Source organism: Watersipora subatra, chromosome 4 (assembly GCF_963576615.1).
Source record: "Watersipora subatra chromosome 4, tzWatSuba1.1, whole genome shotgun sequence".
NCBI lineage: Eukaryota > Metazoa > Bryozoa > Gymnolaemata > Cheilostomatida > Watersiporidae > Watersipora > Watersipora subatra.
The window spans coordinates 57,101,582-57,129,496 of NC_088711.1; the positions used below are offsets into that span (position 1 = coordinate 57,101,582).

General features: G+C 37.5%; 1 protein-coding gene across 1 annotated transcript; it reads left to right on the forward strand.

The window, feature by feature from the left end:
• The first annotated feature begins 2,821 nt into the window (after positions 1-2,821).
• Positions 2,822-27,786, forward strand: LOC137394385 (serine-rich adhesin for platelets-like). The gene is made up of 9 exons (XM_068081099.1): positions 2,822-2,950; positions 3,107-3,160; positions 14,064-14,111; positions 15,382-15,471; positions 16,136-16,307; positions 18,647-18,747; positions 20,692-22,857; positions 22,948-23,013; positions 27,230-27,786. Exons 1-9 carry the CDS (start codon positions 2,822-2,824, stop codon positions 27,482-27,484), a joined length of 3,081 nt encoding a protein of 1,026 aa, XP_067937200.1. The 3' UTR covers positions 27,485-27,786.
• The last annotated feature ends 129 nt before the right edge of the window (positions 27,787-27,915 follow it).

A 27,915-nucleotide genomic window follows, 5' to 3' on the forward strand; every position in this document is an offset into this window, starting at 1 on the left:
ATAGCATCAAAATTTTGCATTCTTTTCTGTATGGACTGCATGCATTATTACATCTTCTTTGCTGCATGCAACTATGCTTTTGTTGAAGCATTTGTGGACGTTCCGGAGTGGTCTGTCACTTGTAAAATTGTTTATGTGTTGGCTATATAAATCGTGTTCTAATTCAAGGTTGCAAAGCCAAAGATGGTAAATATAAATGATTTTCTTGTGGCTGTAGATGATGTTAGTGGCTGTCGCGTGATCACCTGCTCCTAATCGTCCTACATTTAATGCCTTGCACTAGTTTTTTACTTTCTGCGCGCTTTTATTCAACGCTTTCTTGCTGGGGAAGTGCCTCACCATCTATAGATGGGTGGAACATGATCAAAAATAAATTTCTCGCATCTTGTATGACAAAGATTATTTGTTTGATTTGGTTGCTTTTGTCATTCGCTAAATAACAGTAAAATAATCCTGCTAATGGAGGCTAGCGGTAGCTAGCCTCCATTACCAGCTAGCCTACATTAGCAGCTAGCCTCCATATTCTTTTATATTAGCTAGCCTCCAAGCGGTCTGCTTCGGTCCGATTCAAAACAATTTCTTTTTCTATTTACAGAATTTACAGTTTCTATTCACCATGAATTTTTTATTGAATTTAGCAAATTTCTTATGATTAGTGTTACCGAACTACTTGGGGGGTAAACAGCAACAAGGCAGCAACAAGGCAGCAACAAGGCAGCAACAAGGCAGCGTGTACGCATCTCCTATTCTCCTCTTCCGATTCCTGCATACGATGTGCTGCAGGTCCTTGCTAATGTGTTTTAACAGTATGCATTGGCTTATTGACTTTCATTCTTGGACTAAATTTGCCAAACACTTTCCTTTCAGTTCAAAGAATCATTGCGCCTATTCCAGCCAAAGTGAAAGTTGCAGAGGTAATTTGCTATTATTAACATTTTAACATTATTAAATTAAGATGCCATTTTCTTAAAAACCTTAATGTTACAACAACTATCAAAGTTACCAACGAAATTGCTTGGATTCAGAGTAAGGGGGGGGGGGTGTATTTATCCTTCCCATCTTTATTTTCAAGCAGATCAATAAGGTTAAAGGTTTAAAGCCATCTTTAGTTTTTTTTAGCCGCCTTGTAAGATTTAGGGCTGATGTAAAGTTGTCTGCACATGAATAGACTGAGATTACAGCTTAAATGTTTGTGAGGATTCTGCACTAATGATTTGGATCCAGGTTACTTCATTCCATGAAACTTGGCAATCCCAATAAGTTACTGCGGTCTGGCATAATTTGGCCTCCACTAGAATATGGCAAGAGTGAACATATTAATTGTATTTCTGTAAGTTATCTTATATTATATTAGTTATTTTTTTATTTTACAGAAGAAATTTGATGCAATGGTTAGGTTCCAGGTAGAAGCTAAAATATTGAACACAAGCACATCTCGCAAGTTTCTCTGCTCCATGGATTCAGTGAGTTTTATAATTGTGATATATGACATCGTATGTATTGCAATACTTAACTAGTATATGTTGGAAACATTTTTGTTCAGGTTTTTAAAAAGTTAAAAGTTATTACAGTAAATTTGAAATACAAATAGAGAACATTTGTCTTATTTCAAGGATTATTTCACCTTTATTTGAAGTTGATTTCGTATAATTGTTGACTTCAAACAGGAAGGTTGTACTATTAGTAGGTAGGTAAACTTATTTTCTTGATTCTTTCTATAACCTGGAATCGCTATTATAATTATCACCTTATTATTATTATTATCAAAACTATTAATTTTTAATATTTCTTCATTTTTAATGTTTCGATGTTTGATTGTTTTAACAGAGATTGTCTTTGCATTCTGCCTTGCTAACCAAATATTCAGATTTCTGACTGACATGCATGAAAATTAGTAATAAGCTAGCTCAAAATACAAGGCCTGATAGAGATATGGATACAATCCACTGATTCTCACCAAAATCTAAATTAACCTGTGACTGATCCAGTTCTCTCGTGCTGCGTGGTTGATTGTTTCTCAATTACAAACAATTAACATAAATTACCCATTTATTAGGTTTAAAAAAACCATATTATAATTTAATTTTATAATTCTAGTAAATGGAAGTACCACATTGTATTCCTATTCTAAAATTAGTGGGAATACCAGATTCAGGGCATTTCTAATGAAAGTATACATTAACCCTAATATTAGTTTTGATATCAACACCGTGAGCAGTATATTTCTAATGAAAACAAACATAAAAATTAAAAATATACTATTTTTTGCTTGACGGTTTTACATTAGTTAATAATAATACATTGATACACTTTTTTGTTGGTTCTCCAATTTATGACGTTCAATAAAATGTTTGTAATCAATTTTGGAGAAACACATTTTTTTATTACTATTGATAAGACATCATCTTGTTTGTGGTATAAACTTTGCTGATTCGCTATTCCAATCTTTCTGTTACTTATTATTTTGCAAAAAAGCTTTAAAAATAAATAATTTTCGTCAGTTATTTTCAAATTGTTCTTAACTGGTTATTATTGTTGTTATTACTGGTAAACATGATGTCATCAGATCTTATGAAGACACAAATACATCCATGTCAACAATAGATGCTATTCTCCCTGTATTTTAGTGCAAGAATTGCAAGTATAACCCTGATCTCGATGGCTATATCCGGCACTGCGAGAGCCTCGGACATATGATGGCAAGTTAACCCATTAGCTTTTTGTAATTTGATACATTAGTCATACTGTCCTTCGTAGAAAGTTCAGTTAAGGCGATGTGTCAAATCTCCTGAGAAACTCCTTTGTAGCTCTAACCTTTTAGATGGGGGCGCTAGTCCATACCTTCTTTAGGCTTGCCTTCACCAATCTAAAATATTATCAAATTTACAAGGCTGCGGGTCATACTAACAGGTATGAAGGTCATTCTAACAGGGATGTGGATATTGGGATGGCAAGCATATTTTGTATCAAACAGAAGCTACTCTGTAAGTAGCGAGTGTGGGGGGAGTCTGCTCTTCAGGAAATAAATAATTCCACAGGTTAAAGGTGATTGCGGCAGATAAACCTCTAAATACTATACTAAATTATTCTTTTATTTGTTTTGCAGAACTTGTACACGAAGCTCGAAACTTTTGGACCTAAAAACTTATTCTTGGAGTTTGTAAGTATTGTTTTGCTTTTGTATTGGTATTCGACATCGGTTTTAGTTTTTCCTGCAGCCTTGCCCTTCCGCTACAGCCATAACTAACTTATATGATCATCGGATTTATTATTTCTTAATAACTTTATCACTACATATAAAATACCTTTGTGGTAGTCTTGACAACTTTTTAATCAGTAGATATGTTCTCATTCTACTGATTATTAGTTCAGTCATTAACAATCTCATTGTTGATGAATAATTTTCGGGAGTTGTGTGCACATGTGGATTTATCATAAATCTCCCAACCAATCGCTTCGCTCTGTTTGGTCGTGAGATTCAGTCAGTTCAGTCATTAACTGCTTTGTCTAGTTTAATTGTACTTTAATTGTTCTCCATGCAGTTAGAAATCGACATAATCTAAAATCTCTATTGCCTGTTGTGTAGAACTGGCCAGTTACAGTTTAACATTGAAGCAGCAAACCTCAACACACTGGTAGTGGCTGAGAGTTGTCTTAACAGTGTCAAAATGACATCACGGTTATCATGACAGTGAGGCCAGTCACAATCAAAATAACTAGAAATTCCCCTGTCATACAGCCCACGATCAAAGTGATATTGGAAAAAACAAAGGGTACTGCTGGTTGAGAAATTCAATATTAGAAGTCAAATGGCACTGCTGTGCAATAGAATAACTGCAATGGTAGCTGCAATGGTAGCTGCAATGGTAGCTGTAATGTACTGGGTGTTATGTACAACAAACAGCAATAATGAAAGGAAAAGACTATATGTTTATATCTCTTCCCTGCAATAGGAGAAATGCAATATTAGAAGTAAAATGGCAAGCTGCTGTATAATATACACAGTTTGAAAGTTGGTTGGGTTGAATGTAGAATGGTTTTGACAGCGATCTGTAACCAAAGTGAAGAAATAGAAAAGAAACCATGGTTAAGTTGGGAGTGTGAGATTTAGAGTTATCTACACTGGCAGAAGGAGAAAATTCTCAGTTTGCAAAAAAACTTTGATTCCAGCTTAATTACAGCAGATTTTATGGTCAATAAACTGAATGCATGTTTACCATTAGTGCGAAAACATAGTTATGAGAAAACTGGTGTTAAAGTTTGAGAAACGAAAACCAATGCACTATTTGGTTTACATTGCAAAATGTCATAGCAACCAACACCGAGAAGTTGTCAAATTTATCTAGATTTCTGTATTTATATGCAAAAGATTATGCTGAATTTAAAATTCTAAACAGATTTTAGTTGGTTGTCATAGAAATAGCTGTATATCTATAAGAAAATGTAGGCCTATAACTTAATTTTGCAGATATTAAAAACGGCTTGGCAGTACCGCGATATTGGGCACAGCCATAGTATCATCAACAGATTCTTTAGAAAATTAGTGACAGTAACATATTGCACACCATAGGTCACTATATACTTCAATCTTGTAAATTCGAATAATTATTCTTATAATTAAATGTTGTAATAACCTTATAAGAATCGTTAGAAAATATCATCGTCATTTCCTTTACTTTTACTGCTTTGGACATCAGTTGGAATACCAAAGTACTCGCAAGTGTCCAAGTGTCAGTTATCTTTAAAATCGGCAAAAAAGAAATGATTACTTTTCAGTACTTCTGCGTTAATTACAGAAACCTTCGGCAATTGGACAATGCCATAGACTGGTGAAATGTGCATGTTTATCTCGTGAAATGTGCACGACTTAATGGTTCTACTCTCTGTCGCATGGCTTTATCGGCGTTTCGTTGGCCGGTCTTAATTTTGATTAAAAAAGGCTTGTCAGGTTTTAATGGCGATTTTAGGCTAAATTAATCTGTCTAGTTATGCCATAGATATATAAACCTAGATTGGCCAATAGGGAAAAAGCCTGAATAAACCAAACCACAAATATAATGATTGGTGTGATAATGGGTTCTTTTATCTTAGGTTATTGATGTCACAACATTAGGCTGTAATAGAACTACCTCTTAACCTTAAATGAATAAAAAAATTGCGCATGCTGACCCGATCCACCTCGATCTTCGCCTTCATTGCTGACCCTGAGTCTGGCCCGACCCTGCATTCCTTGGTCTCATTCCAGCTCTAGCTAAGAAAGCCACTGATTCCACTTCCCTGATCAGATCAAAACTTCACAGGCTCATCATATTTAGTCATGTTTAGTTCAGCATGATATTAGTCTTTTACCTAGCTAGGGTCTGGCTCTTTGGGTGGGTGGGCTATTTGCCCACCCACCCAAAGATCCTTTCTTCTCTTTCTCTTCTTGGGAGAAGAGGGAAGGCGAAAAGAGAGAAGGGGGGATAGGAGAGGGGGTGGCAAATAAAGCCCTGATGGCTTATGATTTGTGTGCAACATTTCATAACTTTTATAGTTTTAATCTATGGTGGTTATCAGATATTATCACAGAATCGCTTTGGTTCACTGGATTATGTGTCCAAGAAAGTTTTTATGTGAAAATAAATGTGATTTTGTCACCTTCTCCTCATTAGCTCCATTGTAAACAACAGTGCAGTCAAGTGTTAGGTACAATACAATGACGTAACGCCATGCTATTTAAGTCTGACAAGGCAACCAATGGGAATAGCTATTATTGGCCAATCTAGGTTTATATATCTATGAGTTATGCATAATTCGATCAGATAGGTAAGTTTTAGGATATTGTCGAAAATTTTCAAAGACTTGGTAACATATTTAAATAGGTCAATACGTGTTTTGTATCGTTATTATCACAGGTGTCCTTTAGTGGGATATTGCCGAGGCCGGGCCGTAGTCTGAACACAAAAAAAACAACAAAGGTGCACGTAGTTATGAGCAAAAACAAAAGTATCCATCCAAATATCTCACCAATCCGATGAGCAGCACACACAAAAACTAAACCAATCGACAGCACCACCCGTCATGTCAAAATATTCCAAGTTTCAAGTCATGCCTTGTACAACTCACCTTATGGTTTCTCAAAACTTGTCTCCAAGTCCATATTAATTTGAGACTGTCCGATTACTGTTTTCTAAATGGTCGCTGCTAGTCTAGCCTAGCGTCCTGCTTCAACGCCTTGCTAACTATCGGGGAAACGTTCGGGAGCACTCAACGATGCCCCGATAGTTACTGAGGTGTAGAAGCAGGACGCCAGGCTAGGCTAGCAGCGACCATTTAGAAAACAGTAATCAGACAGTCTCAAATTAATAGGGGTTTGGAGACAATTTTTGAGAAACCATAAGGTGAGTTGTACAGGGCATGACTTGAAACTTGGAATATTTTGACATGATGGGTGGTGCTGGCGATTGGTCTGTGTGTGTGCTGCTCATCGGATTGGTGGGATATTTAGATGGATACTTTTGTTTTTGCTCATAACTACGTAGACCTATGTTGTTTTTTTGTGTGTGTAGACTACAGCCCGGCTTCGGCAATATCCCACTGAAGGACACCTGTGGTTATTATACTTAAACGACTCCATAGAAAAATAGTTAAATTTGTTGATGAGATTTCGGTACAAGGGTTTGCGTTTGGCCATTCGCGGATACTTTTCAGGAGTTGTGTGCACATATGCATTCATCATAAAGCTCTCAAACACTCGCTTCGCTCGTGTTTGGTCAAGGGAATATTGTATATAACTTAGCAGTAGTATTGTTTGTATTGTGTCTTGTACTTTGCTAGTCTGGGAGTTTGGCAGGTCTGATGTCTACAAGCCCAGAAGGTTGGCAGGCTTTATACTCTGCTAGCTAATTAGCGTGGCAGGTTTGAGGTTTGCCGGCCTAGGAGACTAATATTTTATCTCCTTCAGCCTAGTAACATATGTACCTAACTATGACTTACTTTTTGGAGAAATACATACGGACAGGAAATGTTTGAAAGAATAACTATGAAAGCAATTGTGAAACAATATTTGATAGAATTTTTTGAGTACCCAGCAATTTTGGCTGGCACATCTTTCAACTCCCAACTCCAAGCTTGTTATTTGCTATTGCAAAGAAGCGTGTATTTTGATATATGTATATACTGTATATAGTGTATATAATTTATATACTGTATATACTATGCATTGGGAACTGCGATATTGTTTTTGAAAATAAACCAGACGAAAATCTTTCAATATCGTCATCTGTTATTGCACTTCCTGTATGTTATACTTGGGCTTGTTTTTATAGCATGTTTGTGGGCTTTGATAACATACTTAAAATACATGTTTACTTTTTTTGGTATGAGAAACATTAAGGACTCAAAGGACTCTGTGGAAAGTTGCATTATGGTTTGTTTCATATATGTAAAGCTGTGAATGTTGACCTCCATTTTGATATTGGCCACTATTGGCCACTATTCAGAACAGCTGCCTCTAGCATCCTTTTTACTCTGACTACTGATGAACGCTGTCACAAATGAAGTTGAGCAGCTACAATAATAAAAGGCTGGTTATTGATTTTAACTTGAGAGAAGGCATACATATGAAATGGCACTTCAGTAACTTAATTTGGTTAAGCGTGTGCTAGCAACTCAATCCATATCATGGAAATTAGGTAATTTAGCCAGGAGCTCTTTTATGTACAGTTAGTGGAACTTGTTTCTCTCAAGCTACTGTACCTTCCTAGTGCCTAACTTCATCGAACCGGCCTCCATAGCACCTAATCTCTCTGAACCTGCCTCTATAGTACCTAACCTTTCTGAACCTGCCTCCATAGTACCTAACCTTTCTGAACCTGCCTCCATTGTATCTAACCTTTCTGAACCTGCCTCCATAGTACCTAACCTCTCTGAACCTGCCTCCATAGTACCTAACCTTTCTGAACCTGCCTCCATTGTATCTAACCTTTCTGAACCTGCCTCCATAGTACCTAACCTCTCTTAACATGCCTCCATAGTACCTAACCTCTCTTAACTTGCCTCCATAGTACCTAACCTCTCTTCACATGCCTCCATAGTACCTAACCTCTCTTACCATGCCTCCATAGTACCTAACCTCTCTTACCATGCCTCCATAGTACCTAACCTCTCTTCACATACCTCCATAGTACCTAACCTCTCTGAACATGCCTCCATAGTACCTAACCTCTCTTAACATGCCTCCATAGTACCTAACCTCTCTGAACCTGCCTCCATAGTACCTAACCTTTCTGAACCTGCCTCCATTGTATCTAACCTTTCTGAACCTGCCTCCATAGTACCTAACCTCTCTTAACATGCCTCCATAGTACCTAACCTCTCTTAACTTGCCTCCATAGTACCTAACCTCTCTTCACATGCCTCCATAGTACCTAACCTCTCTTACCATGCCTCCATAGTACCTAACCTCTCTTACCATGCCTCCATAGTACCTAACCTCTCTTCACATACCTCCATAGTACCTAACCTCTCTTAACATGCCTCTATAGTACCTAACCTCTCTTACCATGTCTCCATAGTACCTAACCTCTCTTACCATGCCTCCATAGTACCTAACCTTTCTTACCATACCTCCATAGTACCTAACCTCTCTGAACATGCCTCCATAGTACCTAACCTCTCTTACCATACCTCCATAGTACCTAACTTCTCTGAACATGCCTCCATAGTACCTAACCTCTCTTACCATACCTCCATAGTACCTAACCTCTCTTAACATGCCTCCATAGTACCTAACCTCTCTGAACATGCCTCCATAGTACCTAACCTCTCTTAACATGCCTCCATAGTACCTAACCTCTCTTACCATACCTCCATAGTACCTAACCTCTCTGAACATGCCTCCATAGTACCTAACCTCTCTTAACATGCCTCCATAGTACCTAACCTCTCTTACCATACCTCCATAGTACCTAACCTCTCTGAACATGCCTCCATAGTACCTAACCTCTCTTAACATGCCTCCATAGTACCTAACCTCTCTTACCATGCCTCCATAGTACCTAACCTCTCTTACCATGCCTCCATAGTACCTAACCTCTCTTCACATACCTCCATAGTACCTAACCTCTCTTAACATGCCTCTATAGTACCTAACCTCTCTTACCATGTCTCCATAGTACCTAACCTCTCTTACCATGCCTCCATAGTACCTAACCTTTCTTACCATACCTCCATAGTACCTAACCTCTCTGAACATGCCTCCATAGTACCTAACCTCTCTTACCATACCTCCATAGTACCTAACTTCTCTGAACATGCCTCCATAGTACCTAACCTCTCTTACCATACCTCCATAGTACCTAACCTCTCTTAACATGCCTCCATAGTACCTAACCTCTCTGAACATGCCTCCATAGTACCTAACCTCTCTTAACATGCCTCCATAGTACCTAACCTCTCTTACCATACCTCCATAGTACCTAACCTCTCTGAACATGCCTCCATAGTACCTAACCTCTCTTAACATGCCTCCATAGTACCTAACCTCTCTTACCATACCTCCATAGTACCTAACCTCTCTTAACATGCCTCCATAGTACCTAACCTCTCTGAACATGCCTCCATAGTACCTAACCTCTCTTAACATGCCTCCATAGTACCTAACCTCTCTTACCATACCTCCATAGTACCTAACCTCTCTTAACATGCCTCCATAGTACCTAACCTCTCTTAACATGCCTCCATAGTACCTAACCTCTCTGAACATGCCTCCATAGTACCTAACCTCTCTTAACATGCCTCCATAGTACCTAACCTCTCTTACCATACCTCCATAGTACCTAACCTCTTTTAACATGCCTCCATAGTACCTAACCTCTCTTACCATACCTCCATAGTACCTATCCTCTCTTAACATGCCTCCATAGTACCTAACCTCTCTTAACATGCCTCCATAGTACCTAACCTCTCTTACCATGCCTCCATAGTACCTAACCTCTCTTAACATGCCTCCATAGTACCTAACCTCTCTTACCATGCCTCCATAGTACCTAACCTCTCTTACCATGCCTCCATAGTACCTAACCTCTCTTAACATGCCTCCATAGCACCTAACCTCTCTTAACATGCCTCCATAGTACCTAACCTCTCTTACCATGCCTCCATAGTACCTAACCTCTCTTAACATGCCTCCATAGTACCTAACCTCTCTTACCATGCCTCCATAGTACCTAACCTCTCTTACCATGCCTCCATAGTACCTAACCTCTCTTACCATGCCTCCATAGTACCTAACCTCTCTTAACATGCCTCCATAGTACCTAACCTCTCTTAACATGCCTCCATAGTACCTAACCTCTCTGAACATGCCTCCATAGTACCTAACCTCTCTTAACATGCCTCCATAGTACCTAACCTCTCTTAACATGCCTCCATAGTACCTAACCTCTCTTAACATGCCTCCATAGTACCTAACCTCTCTGAACATGCCTCCATAGTACCTAACCTCTCTTAACATGCCTCCATAGTACCTAACCTCTCTTACCATACCTCCATAGTACCTAACCTCTCTTAACATGCCTCCATAGTACCTAACCTCTCTTACCATACCTCCATAGTACCTATCCTCTCTTAACATGCCTCCATAGTACCTAACCTCTCTTAACATGCCTCCATAGTACCTAACCTCTCTTACCATGCCTCCATAGTACCTAACCTCTCTTAACATGCCTCCATAGTACCTAACCTCTCTTAACATGCCTCCATAGTACCGAAGTTCTTACATGACTTGTACAGCTACATACATGTAGTTAGGTGTGGAAGTTCAACAAGAATCTACTCAAGTGATTACAACTGGACGGAGGGTATAATTGGAACTGCTTATTTCTGTATAAAATCCCACAGTCCAAATTCACTCTTCAGTAAGCTCGTGACGTACTACTCTGTTAGTCCATTTGCTGGCTTGTCATTATTTGCCTTGGCAGCCAACCTGCTTGTTTTTGTTGATGCATTCTGCATTCGCTCAAGCAGGCAATGAATTAAATATATGTTATTATATTACACATTATTACATATTATATTACTATAACAATAGCTTTACTCCCGAGGGATCCTACCTCTGTTGGTATTTGCGCCGCTCATCAGGGACGGCATCACGTAGACCACTGTGACTTGCTTATTCTTCTTTAGTGGAAACACAGCTTCTATTCTCAAATCTAGGTCTGTAGGCTTTTCCGTGTCGTTAATTCACTTCATCTGTCGTTGACTTCGTTTCGTAAGTTGTCTTGACTTTTTCTGGCTGTATGAATTGCAGTATTGTCTACCTCTTTAATTAAACTGGTGTCAGTGCTAGGAATTTGAGCTGCTATCACGATGCTGCAACTGACTGCCGTGATAAATTCCTTTTGACAAAGTGAGTCCTTATTTACTTCATCAGCAGCCAAACCCTGTATCTAATTCATTGATGCGTGTCTCGTGCAAGGTAGTTGGTAGTGTGATAGCAGCTAAAGCATGACTGACATAGCTGATATTTTTCGTGCTCCTTTGGCTGTTTGAGCTGTGAGGTAGCAAGCATTAGAGGACAGTGGTTCCTTGTATGGTTCAATGTCGGTTTTTGAATGTCTCGGATCTCAAACTAAATATTTAAGGTTTTTTACTTCGAATGTTAAACAAAAATTTGAAACTCAAAACACTTTTGAGAAAAGCCGATTGCTTGTGTAAATGTTTGCGATTTACAGGCATTTGCACTAGTTGCATTTGTATCTGGTATGGTGCAAGGAAATTATGTAACGAGCTGCATGCATTATGCTACTGTTCGCTGCAGATCTGTTCATGGTCTGCCTGATTGGCTTAGTGCTTCTCTGGTTATTGTCACATCATGGGTGTGTGTTTGGATACGATTGGGCTCTTGGGGCAGGTTTTGTTGACCAATGGGAAGTGACAATCTGGTGTACTGACACATTTTAAGCTCCTGCCGCCTTGAACCATGCGCTCAGAGTGCTCAATCAGTTTTGACTATTCAGTTAGGCTGCAAGCATTTTGCTGTCTATTAAAAGTGTATTCGATTAAATATTTTAGCTTATAGGGCGATCCATTTTATGGTCATTTTGAGAGTCAAGATTTAATAGTAAAGGAGGCAAAGGTTAGTAGTGCGTATGTCTCTTTACATTTTATTATCATTTAAATACATACACTTGTTTACATTTTTGCTTGTTTTGCATGTTATTTGGAAAGTTTTACGTGTGTGATTTTACATTAGTGTGATTTTTGCTATGTAATTTTAGACCTCACGATGACGTTGGTGTGGCGTTAGTGTCAGTAAAATTGTGAAATGAAGTACCACACACTCATCAGTAAAGATCTAAGCCTTCCTAATTGTGAACAGTTGAACAGTTATTTAAAGTCTAGCAAATACCAAATCGCTAGACTTGGCTACTGACTAGCACTCTCATTCTCTTTCGTTGTCATCAGCATTCAAGTGTTGGCTCGTCATTAATATGTTAATGTTTTTGATGTTACAATTAGTATAGGTAAGAATGTGTTTTAATGGGTTCTTTTTTAAACAATTGTTAATGAAATATTTCTAGTGAAATATATTGCACAAACTACTTCTACACTCTTTTATCTTGCTGAAAAACTTTAGGAAACGAGGCTGTGATGTGAATTACAATATACATGACTGCAGACGCGACTGCAGACGCGACTACAGACGCGACTACAGACGCGACTACAGACGCGACTACAGACGCGACTACAGACGCGACTACAGACGCGACTACAGACATGGCAATACAGACTAGCCTACTCTTTTAATAGAAAATTTATTAAAATGTTGGTGTATTTATATTATCTGCTTTCAAAATATACAGTTCATGGTTTAAAATAATGTGAAAATACACTTTAAATGTTTTTTCTCTAACTTTGGAACGTATCAAAATTATCTACACTATTTGTAATGATAAAATCGTTTCCAAGTTTGAACAAATCATGCTTTGAACGGCCAACATTTATCAGCGTTTTTGAACACCGAAAATTTTTTTAGCTCGTTTAATGTTTTTGTTAAATTATTTTATCTGTTTAAAATTTTGTTTAGTTTGTACATTTCCAAGCACGTCACACTAAAAAAATCCATAACGATTTAGGAAGAATGAAATACTATCTTCATCAGAAATTTTACAAAAGGTTTTGTCATAACAAAGCATACCATTTTGATGCAATAAAAACATTTGACCATGCACCAAAACACAATTCCTATTTGTAATAGTACATAACAAGCTTTAATTTAAACTTAACAGATCTGTCCTTCAAAATTACTATTGTAGCTATCTATGAAGTTTTATCTTACAGCTGCATCTATTATAGTTGTTCTATTGTCTGCATATAAGATTTTCTGTCAGCAAATTTGATTTTGTTCTGACATTATTTTGAAAATACTATATGGGCTTATATCTTATGGCTCTCTATATTTTCTCACAGATGTTTGTTTGAAACCAGCATTTGTGCGTCAAAATAAGTCAAAATAAGTTGATAACATTAAAACAAAAATGTAAACACATTTAGTAAAAGTTGAATACTTCTGTTTGATATATACATCTTTGTTGTTACATCTCTGAAATGATTGTTACATCTCTGAAATGCTCGCTGTCTGAAATCATTTGATGGGAAAAGGTTGTTTTGTAGCCTAAGTTCCGGTGAGCGAAATGAGACCAATTAGTTTCTTAGCTGGTATTGATATTTTCTCATAACCAGCTTTTTCATTTGATGTTTACTTTATCAACTCTCAGCGCTTCATTTTGATTGATTGATGCTTGTTAGTTGCCCATGCGATACTAGCTAAAGCATGACTGACGCTGCTATGGCTAACATTTAATCTGCAGCCTATAAAATTGACTTCGTGCACATTGCGATCAGCTAGGCAGTAGGGTGTGTTATTGTCATTAGTCGTATCAGACACTATTTAGGGAACTGATGATTTATTTGCTGTAGAAGCTCATTTCTAGTCACCACCGACTCCGCTAGTCAATCCTGTTAATGTTGTTAGTTTTCTCTGACTAGCAGGTTAGAATTACTGTACATGTACCTTGTAGGTGAAGTTTACGGGGTATTACACAAAGACAAAGAAGCATTTTTGTGGGGTAAGTCTTAGCTTCATTTATTCATTTATTTATTCATTTTCTTTTCCTGAGCTGGAGCTCCGCTACATTGAGAGTCATGCTTGATTTTACTGCTGCACACAATTACTAGAGACACAATTACTAGATTTCCATGCTTTGAATAGATGCAGTGTTTCTTCCACTCCGAATCATAAAAATGGAACAGTCCGAATGTATTTGATGCCATTTTGCTTCGCAAATTTTGTGTGAAGGTATTTACAGTGAGACTACTGTCCGACCTCGCAGAAACTGCGAACACACTCACTGCGAATCTATTCGAGTCAATAATACCCAGTTAAGCTCTCCCGATGGAGGTAAAAAAATTCCGCGCATTTCATCACACTACCAGGCGGGTATATTATAACTACTATTGCCAACGATGGTTGCTCATACGATGAGATGATGAGATAACTAACTTCCTGTTTATTTATTTTACTTCCGAATTCATTAAATAACTGAAACTACCGATTGTACAGATTCCTGCTGCACTGGTGCCGACCTCCTCCTAGACTTAACTCTTCTAGCGTAGAAAATTTTTTTTACTAAAAGCGATTGTTGTTCATGCGACCTTTGAAGTAATGACTGTATAGCAAGTGGTAAATTATGTTGCTGTTTTGTAATATAGAGAAATATTAATATTATTAATAAAGAAAATTCTGATGTGGTATCCTGGCTGAGTTAGTGCAACAAACTTACAAAGCGTGAATTGAAAAATGACTGATTCGAAAGCGAGTCTACTTTAACAAGTTCTGTTTTTAAGAGTACATTGCTAGTTTTGGAAAGATCGATAAAGTTCAACTCTGAATCGTTGAAACGGCAACGTGCGAATTTGTCTGCAGAGTTCAACTCCGCATACATTTCAAGCGTGGAAACCCAGTGAATATCAACTAATTTACATTTGCATCTTTTCAGCTATTACTTAATAGCTGTTTGAAGATTGTTACAGCTTTCACTAATACTTTGGAGTAGTATGACTAGCTTGTAGGTATCTAGCTACATGGTTAGTACCGGCAGGAAATTGTATAATCCAAGTAATTTTTACATCATGGAAACAGGTCAGTTAAGTCGTTGTACATCATTGAGTTAGGTTAATATCTGTCACAAGAATAGATTTTTTATGGAGTATTTCTCTAGCAATTGTCTTGTTAGCGAAAGATACTCAACTATACTTGACACTTGGTAGAATTTAAATAGACCAAACACGTCTAACAGATATTACTCTTGCTGTTACCGTAACCTTATCATATTACAGATATGTCCAATAAGAAGGCCAGCAGACCATTTTGACCCTGGTTCTTTCCAAACCCACATCTCTTCTACGGAACATACTAGAAATGTGCAGGTACGTTTAGTAGTCTTTAATATTGCAAAACTCTGCATAAACAAAGACGTGTTTTTGGAGTGACTAAAGAGGAACTGTTTTTGCAAAAGCTATTTGCTTTGATTATTGGCGTAATCTGCATAAATCAACAGCAGATATCTGTTTCATACACTTTGTGTGCATCTATTGAAAGCTCTTATTTTAATGAATATATAGATTCTTATGAGAAGATGACTATCTGGCGTTCTCTCAATATGCTCGGGTGTGCTGCAGGCAAGATTTTCACATCACTTTTGTTAGTTAAGGACTGAATAACCTTTCAACTAGTCCTAGCCAGCTCCTATAAGTATCTCGATTTTTATAATACTTGAGGTGGATTCGATATAAGAATTCATATATGTTGATTCTTGATGCAAAGAGTTATAAGATTTGCAAAACATAAAAACAGATTCTCCATTTGGGATGGCAGACAGCCATAGAGCACGTTGATTGAATGATGATATGAGATGTTGGCACATATTGTGAATCATGCCAACCATATACCACTCTTGGATGTTTAGACAAGACATTTTTGTACCTCAAATGAGCTTTGGCAACCCGAGGCTTGACCTCTATCAGTCAGCAAGACGGACCAAGGCTAGAATGTCTTGTGGTGCATTGAGTATAAACTGACTGGTTCTTGTAGGTTATAAAGCAACTATACGACAGATCTGTTCGTGGCTGTATTTATATGTGTGCCAAGGATTGTATTATTAACCACGAGCTTTTATCTCAAAAGCCGCTTTCGCATCCTGCTGTCAGCTTAGCCAGCTCTCGCAGCATTAGTGAGACCTCCAAGTCATCTATTGCTTCGCAAGGTTAGTCTCATCAAAAGTATATCTTTAGCTGAAATTTCATGGAATTGATGGCTCCCGATTGCCATTTCTGTAAACGATGATGATGTTATAAGAATGAATTTGAGAATCTGAAGGCCAAAACTAATATCACTAACTGTAATATCACTAATACCACTAATAGCGCAACTGAAGCTTGTATTTGATTGTACCATGTATTGGTAGTGATTTAAATACAGGCGCAACTGAAGCTTGTATTTGATTGTACCATGTATTGGTAGTGATTTAAATACAGGCGCAACTGAAGCTTGTATTTGATTGTACCATGTATTGGTAGTGATTAAATACTCTATTTTCTCACAAATGATTCGGTTGTGAGTCATTACGCCACAACCAGTGGAATTACACAACCGTGAGACAGGAAGTAGCCAGAAAGACTTTGTTTTTTTTAATGTAGTTTTGGCGACATTGACAAACTCGCTTAGGAAGGCTTTATATCAGATATAGTGTGGCCACAATTTTAGAATACTGTCCCTACTTGTCTCTCTACTTGGCTGCACAACACCCTATATTTAGCCACCTTTCATAATATCACTTAACCACAAAAGTTTGTTCATGGAAACTACTGTTTCCTGTCATAGGCAATAAAGAGGTTACACTCAAATCATTAGACCATTTATACAAAGCACTGATTTAAAGACGCAGTCACTTGTTCCATCATTCTGGTTCTCGAGTGATATGATTGGCTGACTTTGTTACTTGCAGATGCCTGCAACGAATAAGGCTGTCATGTTTGTCTCCTTTAAACGTTATTATAGTTTACAATCTGCTCACATGTCAATGAGACCTGGCTATGTTAAAATCACCATAAAGAAAGCATTGCAGAGGCTGATTATTCGGTGTAATGATCCTGGCAGATGGGTTAGCTGGTGCTTATAGTTAGGGTTTAATCATGAATAATCGGAATAATTTAATCAGCTGTCAATCCATCAACCCTTAGTCTGTTCTACCAGTTTTCTTGTTTTAGGATGATAATCTTTGCCAACTCCCGTTCCATTCAAGCTTATCTTTTGTGCCTCTTTAAACTTATCCTGTGGTAATGTGTAAAATTATATTTACTAGCACTTGGTAAATTACAGCGCTTTGGTAAATTTTAACAATGTGCATGTTGCAGGGACTTGATAAAAATAATGATGTATATATAATAGAGATTTGGTAAATCTAATAATGTACATATTATAGAGCTTTGGTGAATACGTGCACTATAACATATATATTATAGAGATTTGGTAAAATTTTAATAATGTACATATTATAGATAATTGGTATTTATATTGAAGCGCATAATATAGAGATGTGGTACTTTTAGAGGAGCGTATCCTTTCGTTTAGGCACCGACAGCATGACTACCAGCTGCAGCAAGTTGTCAGCTGGTAGTCAAGTTGTTATGTCAGTTAAAAGTTTAGCCTTGTCAACCTACATTGCGCAAATGTTCATACCCTAGGACACTTTGGTATTCGCCTCATCTAACTTTCGCGTTTTCGCAGAGTCATCCTCTCGCGAAAATTTCATGAGCGAAACTAAACTATCATAACGAACAAGCGAAAACGCGGAATTAAATAGCATTTTTCATTGATAGTCCAAGAAACAAATGGCAGCAAGCGATCAAATTGCATTATCGATCTCGTCCACACAATTCTACCTGCGGTTCACAATTACAAACTAGTCCCAGATGGAAAAAAATTTTCTTACCGGTGAACCGAACCTGAAGAATCTAATTATGTTTGTTCCACTGCATTTATTTTCACATCACTATATTTTCGCACTCATCAGAGCTGCGAAATTAAATTGCATCGAAATTTTACTCTGTATGCTACTCACGAAACTAAATACTAGTGAAATATAAGTGTCCTAGGGTATTCACATACCTCCTGATAGACCTAAGGTTTGCAATTGATAGGTCTTGTTTTAGTAGAGGCTAGTTTATCATCGTATCATTCGCAACTGTTATTCCTCATAGCACTATCGGTGGCTTGTTGGTATAGTTGACATTTTAAATAGTTGATATTAGGAACTTAGAAAAGAAAGTGATATGTAAATAAGCACTGATATACTGTTATCATACTGCATAGCGGTACTTTTACAATCGTGATTACTACCCTGTTGTCATTTCTTTACTAAATCTTTCTAAACATGTGGTTAACATTTCAACCTGCCCATTGGTTAGATAGGCATCAAATTTTTTAAATCATAGCTCTACAAAGCATCTGACTATACCTAATGAGTGTGTACATAGGTTTTTATTACTGTTTGCAAGCAAATGTCCACGCAAGCGATTATAAACATCTTAGTGGCCTTTTCAGTGTCTAAATCAAGCAAAACTGACCAGACGGGTTCATCAGATGCGGTTTCTGGACAAATAAAAGCTACAGCTCCGAGAAGATTGAGTCTGAACAGCGTCCAGGTTAATATATATATACTAGGTGAATGCCCGGCGTTGCACGGGTAATAAAAAAAGCTTTTCTCCAGAAGATTTATTTTTAATCAACATATACAACATCTATCATTCTAACTTTTAAATGAAGGTGTTTATTTCTGTGTACTGTGCTATTTCTGTGTAATTCATACTGTACCAGCTGCAGTGCCTACTACAGATCTATAATAGTGATTGCAAGCCTTGTTAGCTATATGAGTTTACGCATTTTTCTTCAGTTATAGGCATGCATTTTTCTTCTGGTATGGTTTTACTCAACGCTAGCTGCAGTGTTTAACATGAAGCCATGAAAGATTGGCATGTATTCCAAGTACATGTATGTGCCAAATTTATTTCATGGTATAGCCAGTTGGACAGTGTAGTGTATTGGATAAATGGATGTCTACAGAACCGGAGGTTGCGAGTTCAAATCCAGTTTGCAGCGGGTATCTCATTCTTAGAACTTTATTGCTATAGCTGAACAAACAAGCGGACAAACATTGAGATTTACAGTAGTGATACAAATTATGGAACCGCCTCTAATTCTCGTTACATAGCAATGAATTCTGAGTTGTGTTTGTTTTTTCTACAATCAAAATTTTACATAACTATAAAAAGTTATATATCATTTGAATCGTCACAATGTTGGCTTTTTGATAAACTTTAATTAAAACCACATCGTATTTTCTATAAAAATATTATTAGAGGTTTACTGAAAGCTGTCAGAGAGTTACTGTACAGTTGTCATTTCTATTAAATAGTGTCTGACCAAAAGTCATAAAATAACATATTTCTTTTCTTTGAAATGGCTTTTATTGTGAATTAACTTAAAGACAAGCTTTATCGTAGGTAAAATACATTCTGGTTTAAACTTTTCACCAGGTTTCCTTCTTACATAATTGTTGCCAGAGTGATTTTGCACAGTAAATGTGCCCTCATCGCTGAATAATACTGCTCTCCAGTCTTCTGGTGACCAATTCACATGATCTTTTGCCCATTGTAGACGAGCCTTTTTTGCTGAGATGATAACAAAGGTTTTCTACGAGCTTTACAGCCTCGTAAGCCATGATCTCTCAATGATTTGCAAACAGTTGATGGTGCTAACTCTGTACCTGTTGATTCTTTTAACTCACTGGCTAGCAGAGGACTGGTTAGATGTCTATCAACCAAAGAATGCCTCACTAGGCGTCTGGTCACTCGATCTGTTGCTAGCTTTTTCTTTCCCCTACCAGCCCTTTCTTCAACTTGACCAGTTTCCTTCCATCTGCAGATTGTTGTAAATACACCTTTCTTAGAGCAACCTACATCCCTTGCAATTTTCCTCTGCGATTTCCCTTGCTAATGAAGGTGAATTATTACAGCACGCTTTTCTTTCGTGAGATGTTGAGGCATGATGATGAAGTTATTAGAATGACTTTTACTGAGAGCAGAAGGACTTTTCAATACTACTTGGGTTACGTTGCATAATGAACAACATCTCACTCAATGCAATTGTTGTCTTAGATGATTGTTAAACTGAGCAGATCAAAGAATTTGGAAATTCTAGACATCATTCACCAGACTACTGTTTTTGAAAAAAGTGACTTGTTATGAGACACCCTGACTAGTTGCACTTTTAACTGCACTAGCGATGGAATTATGTTTGGATGCAGAAAAAAACTAAACAATGCGACAGCTGATAAAATTCCCTTTCTAATGATATATAACTTTTCATATCTGGACTGAATATAACTAATATGAGAGCCATTATAGCGCATTAGTTACTCAAACTCAAAGGTGGTTCCATAATTTGTATCACCACTGTATATATATAGATTATATAAAGTTCAGGAACATATTACATATGGTAGTAGATGCAACAGTCTGAGATTTTCCGGCCATTTTTTTACTTGGGCTTTCTTGGAGTAGATTCATGCATTTCTTTTGTATATGCAGGGTATTTTCCAAAGTGTCAAGTCAGCCATGGTTTACAATGACAGCAATAACACTCTGGCACCATCCACTGTCAAAGCCACAAGTCAACTGGTAAGTCAGTCGTCAGCAGGCAAGATAACATCTTCAAATGTTGAAAGCAAGATTATAGCCCAGTCTGTGGACAACGCAAAAAATACACATGTGGAAGATGCAAAAAAATCAAGTCTTCTATCATCTGCACTTACAAGCTCTACACATTGTGAGAAAAAAAGTCAAAAAACGAAAGAAAGGAAGCCACTTTCAGAAAAGAAAAGAAAGGATGTGGCAAACACTGCAGAGTCTGATGAGGCTGCTAAAAAGTCTAGCAAATGCAGTCCAAGGGAAAAAACACTGTCGCCAAGCGATTCTGATCGAAGGACTACTAGTTCATCTTCTGCCAGGTATTCGCAGACCTCACATCGATCTGTATATGGTCAACCCTATCGTAGTTACAAATATGACTCTAGTACATCGTTCAGACACAGAAACTATAAAAATTCCTTTCAGCAGAATCGAAAGTCCTATAGCAGGCGTGACTCTTCAAGTCGCAGGTCTAACTCTCGAAGTAGAAAGCGCAGCTACAGGAGCCGGTCGAGGTCGAGCAGCTCTGAAAGAATTTCTAAATCTAAGCATCAGCGGTCAAAAGAAAGTTCTAAAAGGCATCGTTATAGGTCAATCTCTAAATCAGGGGACAGTCGAGACAGCAGCCAAGAGCGAGCTTCACACAAAAAGGCTAGAACAAGGGTTAAAGCGGGTCATCATTATAGTTATAAATCACCAGGCAACAGCAAAAGGAGACGGAGTAGAAGATCGAGGTCGGAAACGAGTAGCAGCTCATCTGATCGGACCCAACACTCATCCAGATCATCACGCAGTAGTAAGATACGCAGTCGTAGGTCAAAGTCATTTGCTAGCAGTTCTGACAGTTCTTCAACTGAGAGCACTTGCTCTAGTTCTACTATTTCAAGACGCAGGCAATGCAGTAGTAGCCGTTCACTTTCTACTTGCTCTCCGCGTGGTCAAAGACGTGGGAAAAGAAGCAGGTCTCCTTCGAAGTCATCGCCTCTAGCGTCTAAGAGAGTGGATGTGCATCGCCAATTTCGCTACATCTCTCCCCCTCCCTTTCCCCTTGGGAACTCTAGCATATATTGTATTAATCCTGATTTTGAAAAGCTCAATGTGCGATCACTTTCACCTGTCTCCGCCGATGTTGTTTCGCGCACTGTGGAGAATGCGTGGAAGTTTTATCACAGCAGATATTACAGCCAGTCTGAGCTAAGTACAGATATCGTTTATGATGCTCAAGTACTTTTTCTAAAATCGTATTCTGGGTTTTTTATGCAAGCTCCCAATTTTGAAAACTGTTACAACTCTCTATATAAACCGGAAGATCTAAAGGCTGCGTTACGCATGAGACTAGATCGTCTTTCTCCAGGGCCTGCAAAAGACCCCAATGTCACCATAAGTAAGCGAGAGTCTCCAGAATACCAGAATAATATGGTCACTTCAAGTCAACCTGCCTTGAAATCAGATGCTGCCCATCAGCATTCCAACAACATTCCTAATACAGCAGAAAGTATGAAAACACTTATAAAAACGGGGGCTGTTCCTGGCTTATCTTTGATGGATGATTCTGAGACATGTGCCTATAATATGTCTGCTTCATCTACAGTTTCTGCTGATCCGGCAAATGATGGTATTAGGAATGCTATTGAATCGCTTAGGCAGTCATATTCTGGAGCCTCCGCCAAGGAAGAAACATTTGACCATGGAGATCTTGATTCACTAACCTTGGCTGAACGAAAAACTTCCGAATCTTTTATTCCATTCTTAAATGATGGTACATTGGATGAGGTAAGAAATCTTCCAGATAACCAAGAATCAAAGAAGATATCTAATTCAGATATGGAGTTACCGTGGCACTATAAGCAGCATAGTGCATCTCGTAGCCCTGAAGATATCTGTGAAACTGTGCTCTCCAAAGAAGATGCATATACGACTAACAATCTCTCTACCAATATGTTGTCAATGAATAACAACCATCAGAATGCTTGCAAAAAGTACAGCCAAAATGTGATCAGTGAACAGAAACAAGAAGTAGACAAGAAAGAAAAAAGTAAGAAGGAAGAAGACAAGCTTCAATCTGTTGTAAGTAGCACATCTGTATAATCCAGATCTTTGGCATGATATACTGTCGTAGCACATTTATGGGCAGTTAAATATATGTTTGTATTTCAGGGAGGTGTTGTCATGTCTGCATTCATTGCTGATGTAGTTAAAGGCATAATACGTCTTTCTACTCTGGTAAGTACTACGTACTTGCACTCAATTTACAATATCATTTGTTAACTTGTACAATATAGTTATGAAATGTGCTCTACCATTGTACTTCATGGATTTTCAGCAGCTTTATTTCATTGGTTTTATTATTCCACCTAAGCAAAGGCATGCCCAAGGATGCTGAGAGGTAGGACTATAAATATTTACTGTATACTAGCTGTGCTACCCGGCGTTGCCCGGGTAATAAATGTCTTCGCACAGAAAATTGGTTTGTGTTTATTATATAACAACATTTGCCGTTCTAACTTTCAAACTACATATCATGAGAAAAGTGTTTCGTGTAATTGAAATCAATTAAGAGAGAAAATAAAAGCAACTAAAGGTTTTTAAACTTTGTCTAACAACTGTAACATCAAAGCTTCATATCACTAGGGAAATGTTTCGTGCAGGTCAAATAAATTAAGAAAATAATAAAACGACTATAAAAGGGTTCAGATGTAAATGTGAAATAATTAGCAAGTAATAGCTAAATTAAGGCGGTTTTGCTACGATTACAATAATAGATTATTTGGTAATGACACAAATATACGAACTGAGAAAACAAAATAAAGATTCTGAATATGTTGAATTATTAATAACAGTTCATTGCATTGAAGTGTTTGTATAAAGAAAGAATACTGTTACAGCAGAACCCATCTATCAAACCCTAGCCTGTCTTGACAAGCTGTTGTTATTGCGTAGTTGTCCCCGCGGCGAGCAACAACAGCTTGTCACAAGACGTACTGCACCTGATGCATCAGCTGCACTTATAAGGAGTTGTTCTCTTCCGTCTACGCGGCTGGGCCGCGATGTTATGTCGGTCGCTCCATTGGTAATCATAACGGATTTCACGCAAAAATTTCTGTAGAAAAAAACAAGATTACAACGTTTAACCAAAGACCAGTTTCTGTGATAAACTTTAGTAGAACTTAAGAATAAAATAAACTCAAAATAAAATCCATAAGAACAAATAAAACTGACTGATACAAAAATAGAAATAAAACTGACTGAGCGCACAAATAACGACATGTTTAGTAGCTGTTGCTGCCTAAGTTCTCAAATTCTAATAAAGTTTACTGGAGAAAGGGGTCGCCAGTTAAACGTTCTTATTTTAATTTTTCTACATAAATTTTTGCGTGAAATCCGTTATGATTACCAATGGAGCGACCTGAATAATATCGCAGCCAAGCCGCGTAGACGGAAGAGAACAACTCCCTATAAGTGCAGCTGATGCATCAGGTGCAGTACGTCTTGTGACAAGCTGTTGTTGCTCGCCGCTCGACGGTGGGACAACTACGCAAAAACAACAGCTTGTCAAGACAGGCTAATCAAACCCTTGATGCTGGTACCATTCGATACTGATACAAATGTAAAAATGAGACATCGGACTGTCTTTGTCTGACCGAATGGAGATATAATGTCGAGGCTATTCCTACTAGACAATATAATTGTCTCCGCGAGAAAAATTAGCCTTGACCCTAAATATAGTAATCGAACCTCATGAAAAATATTACTTAAAGATTGACTTACAAGTTTCACATTACAGTTATTTGGTACCAAAAGATTCACCATGTCTCACTCTGCTGTGTTGTAGGTGCAAAACATGTGGAAATGTGATTACATGTTCTTAAAAGCTCCAAAACGAGCAGTTAATCGTAAAAATCACGAAAACGCCGTAGATCGGAAAGAGATTCTAAACTACGGCGGTCTCGTGATGGCTGCGATTAACTGTTCATTTTGAGCTTTGAAGAGCTTGTAATCACATTTCCACATATTTGGCACCTATACCACAGCAGAGTAGGACATGGTGAATCTTTTGATACCAAATAACTATAATGTGAATTTTGTTGCAAGTAAACCTTTAACAGGGGCGTTGTAACGCGTGGCCGCAACGATAAAATAATCAGTGTGCACTATAGTTGGAATGACAGATACACAGACTGAGAAATATATATACAGTACATGTATATAAATAGATCACTGAAAGTTATGTGCCACTCTATTATCCTAATTGCTACACTTAATACACTCTTTCATTCAACAATGCTGAAAGCGGGACAGTAAGCTATGTATATGTACATGTTTAGTTTTTATCTCTTTAGTTTTGCTTCGAATTAATAAACATTCTTTGCAATTGATGCAAATCATATTTGCAACAATTGCAAAGAAATTGCACAGGATCGTAGAAATACACAGTTTTATAGTCAGTTATCTAATCGGGCAGAATCTAAGTTATACAGCCTTAATTATACAGATTCATACAGTCACACACTAAGTCTAAGTTACATTGAATAATATGGCTGGTAGTACTGTATAATAATATAATAATACATCGCTGGCCCGAAGCACAAATGTTTTATTTTGACAAATTTTAAAAATGAGATATAAGCAATCAAAGTTTTGCCAGCACGTATTAGCAAAGCTATTCGAAGGATTTTCATGAAACTTTGGTGTTGTTCTTGTCAAATCTAGGATTATCACCAGCAGTCGAGACATTTTTTTGGACACAGTCAATTTTCAGATATAACGCCCACAAAAGCCAGATAAACCATTTGTTCCTCACTGTAATGAGCATTTGTGGCATAAATGGTATAACTGGCAATATGTTTCAATGTTACAATGGTAAAAGTGAGGTTATCAATACAAATTTTTTGCTTTTGATTTATTTTATTACAATAAGGATAAAATAGTATTCTTTTTTGGATATTACATTTACTCTAAACACAGTTTTGATAATGGAGCGAGACACTGTAATACCCTTACTCAACTGTATAGGGAAGTTTTATCTAGCAATATTAGCATTTGCATTTTAGTTTTTCTTCTTTGGTTTTGCAACCACACAACTAGTTGAGGGTTCATTCATGGCAGCTTTTCTTATTTTAAGTCCACCCATATAGGTCAGGTCTTCACTTGTCATGAACCTGAGCATTGACTGAAATGCCAGATAAACCATTGTGCACTGACTTAATTATCAATGCTCTTCCAGATACAACTCGCGTCTTTTTGATAACAGAAAACTGTTGTGAATAGAGAAAAACAGACAACGCCATCAGATTCCCCACCCTTGAAAACCCCAAAAGACAAAATATCTCTGATTTTGTTGGATAAGCCAGATAAACAATCTGTGCCTCGAATCAGCGACATGTAATTATGCAGAGTCATAGAGTTACATAGTTATATACATATAGTCATACAAAAGTAGACCGTCTCATAGTTACACAAAGTCTTGAAATCACATACCAAGTCGTACACCTACCCAGAGTCATATAGTCACACAGGGTCATATGCAGTAACTAAGAGCTAATACATGCATAAAAATTAATTTACTCATATATTCATATAATAGTGTCGTTATACACTGCAGTTGCACAAGCTTAAGGTGTATCGGAGTGATATTGTACTTCTTGTAGAAGCATTTCGTTGAATATGTAGACTGGAAAATGGTCATTCTGTTAACCCTATTTTAGTAGTTGGGTAGGATATGAACTAGCCAAAATGGGAGCTTTAGACTAGTTACAGAGAGTAGTGTTTGCTAGTAGTAGACTAGTTACAGAGTAGTGCTTGCTAGTAATAGAGTAGTTACACAAAGTAGTGTTTGCTAGTAGTAGACTATTCACAGTAGAGTTTGCTAGTAGTAGACTAGTTACACAGAGTAGTGTTTGCCAGTAGTAGACTAGTTACACAGAGTAGTGTTTGCTAGTAGTAGACTAGTTACACAGAGTAATGTTTCCTAGTAGTAGACTAGTTCACAGAGTAGTGTTTGCTAGTAGTAGACTAGTTACACAGTGTATGTTTGCTATTAGTAGACTAGTTACACAGTGTATGTTTGCTAGTAGTAGACTAGTTACACAGAGTAATGTTTCCTAGTAGTAGACTAGTTACAGAAAGTAGTGTTTGCTTTAAACAGACTTATCACCATTTCTGTAAAAAAACAAGTTTTCATACGATTTGTAACGTATTTTCAATGCGTAATTGTTTTGAAACGTTTTGCATAAATTTTATTACAATGTAGATAGTGGCAGTTTGTTAAATGTGGACCATAAAAGCTGTCAATTTGAAACCAAAACTACATGAGACTTTAGCCAGACGCTGTTCAGGTGTCTTTTCATCTACCAATAGTTCTCAAGTTTAAGACTTATTAAAAGTTAACCGTTGATAAACCGGTGCACATCAAGTATATTAGTACATTTGTGCATTGCAGCAAACTGATACAGAGTTGTCCCCCACAGAAATGCTCAATGAAATGGAGCATGAGCAGGAGAAGATGCACTCAAGGATGATAACTCCTGCAGGGCACTACATGATAAACATGGCAAAGCGCATTCTCTCGCCCGAGTCAGGGCAGAGCTTGCAGCTAGAATTTGACAAAGCTGATCCAGAAGCTGTTGAACTCATGAAGACATTGGACGTACGAGTCGTAGAACTCATTGCGAGCACGCCTTTCCTTAGCGAGTAGACATCTATGTCAAGCTATGATTCATGTACATTCCTATTATACATTTACAGTGTTGTATAGTCGAGATTTTTTGAAACTGCTGTCATTTTTAAGCGTAATTTTTATGCACCTCTCGCTCAAATTTTATGGTGAAGACTCACAACTCTTCCTATTCAATCACACTCATTCCTTCCACTCACCGCATCACTTGAGATGCTGTTGTGTTTGCAATGTTTCAATCGGTACACGTACTTTGTGCTAGATGTATCTAATGCAAAACAACTCGTTTGTGAGTATCAAAACTGTGTTTTTGTTCGCTACAAGCTGGATATCGAGCAAGTAGATGGAAAGCATAACACTATGACATTATAGCACAATCGCAGCGATGACAAACCTAGAAAGGTCGTCAGAAATTTGAACAAAATACACTATATTTAGCATCCATTTTCACA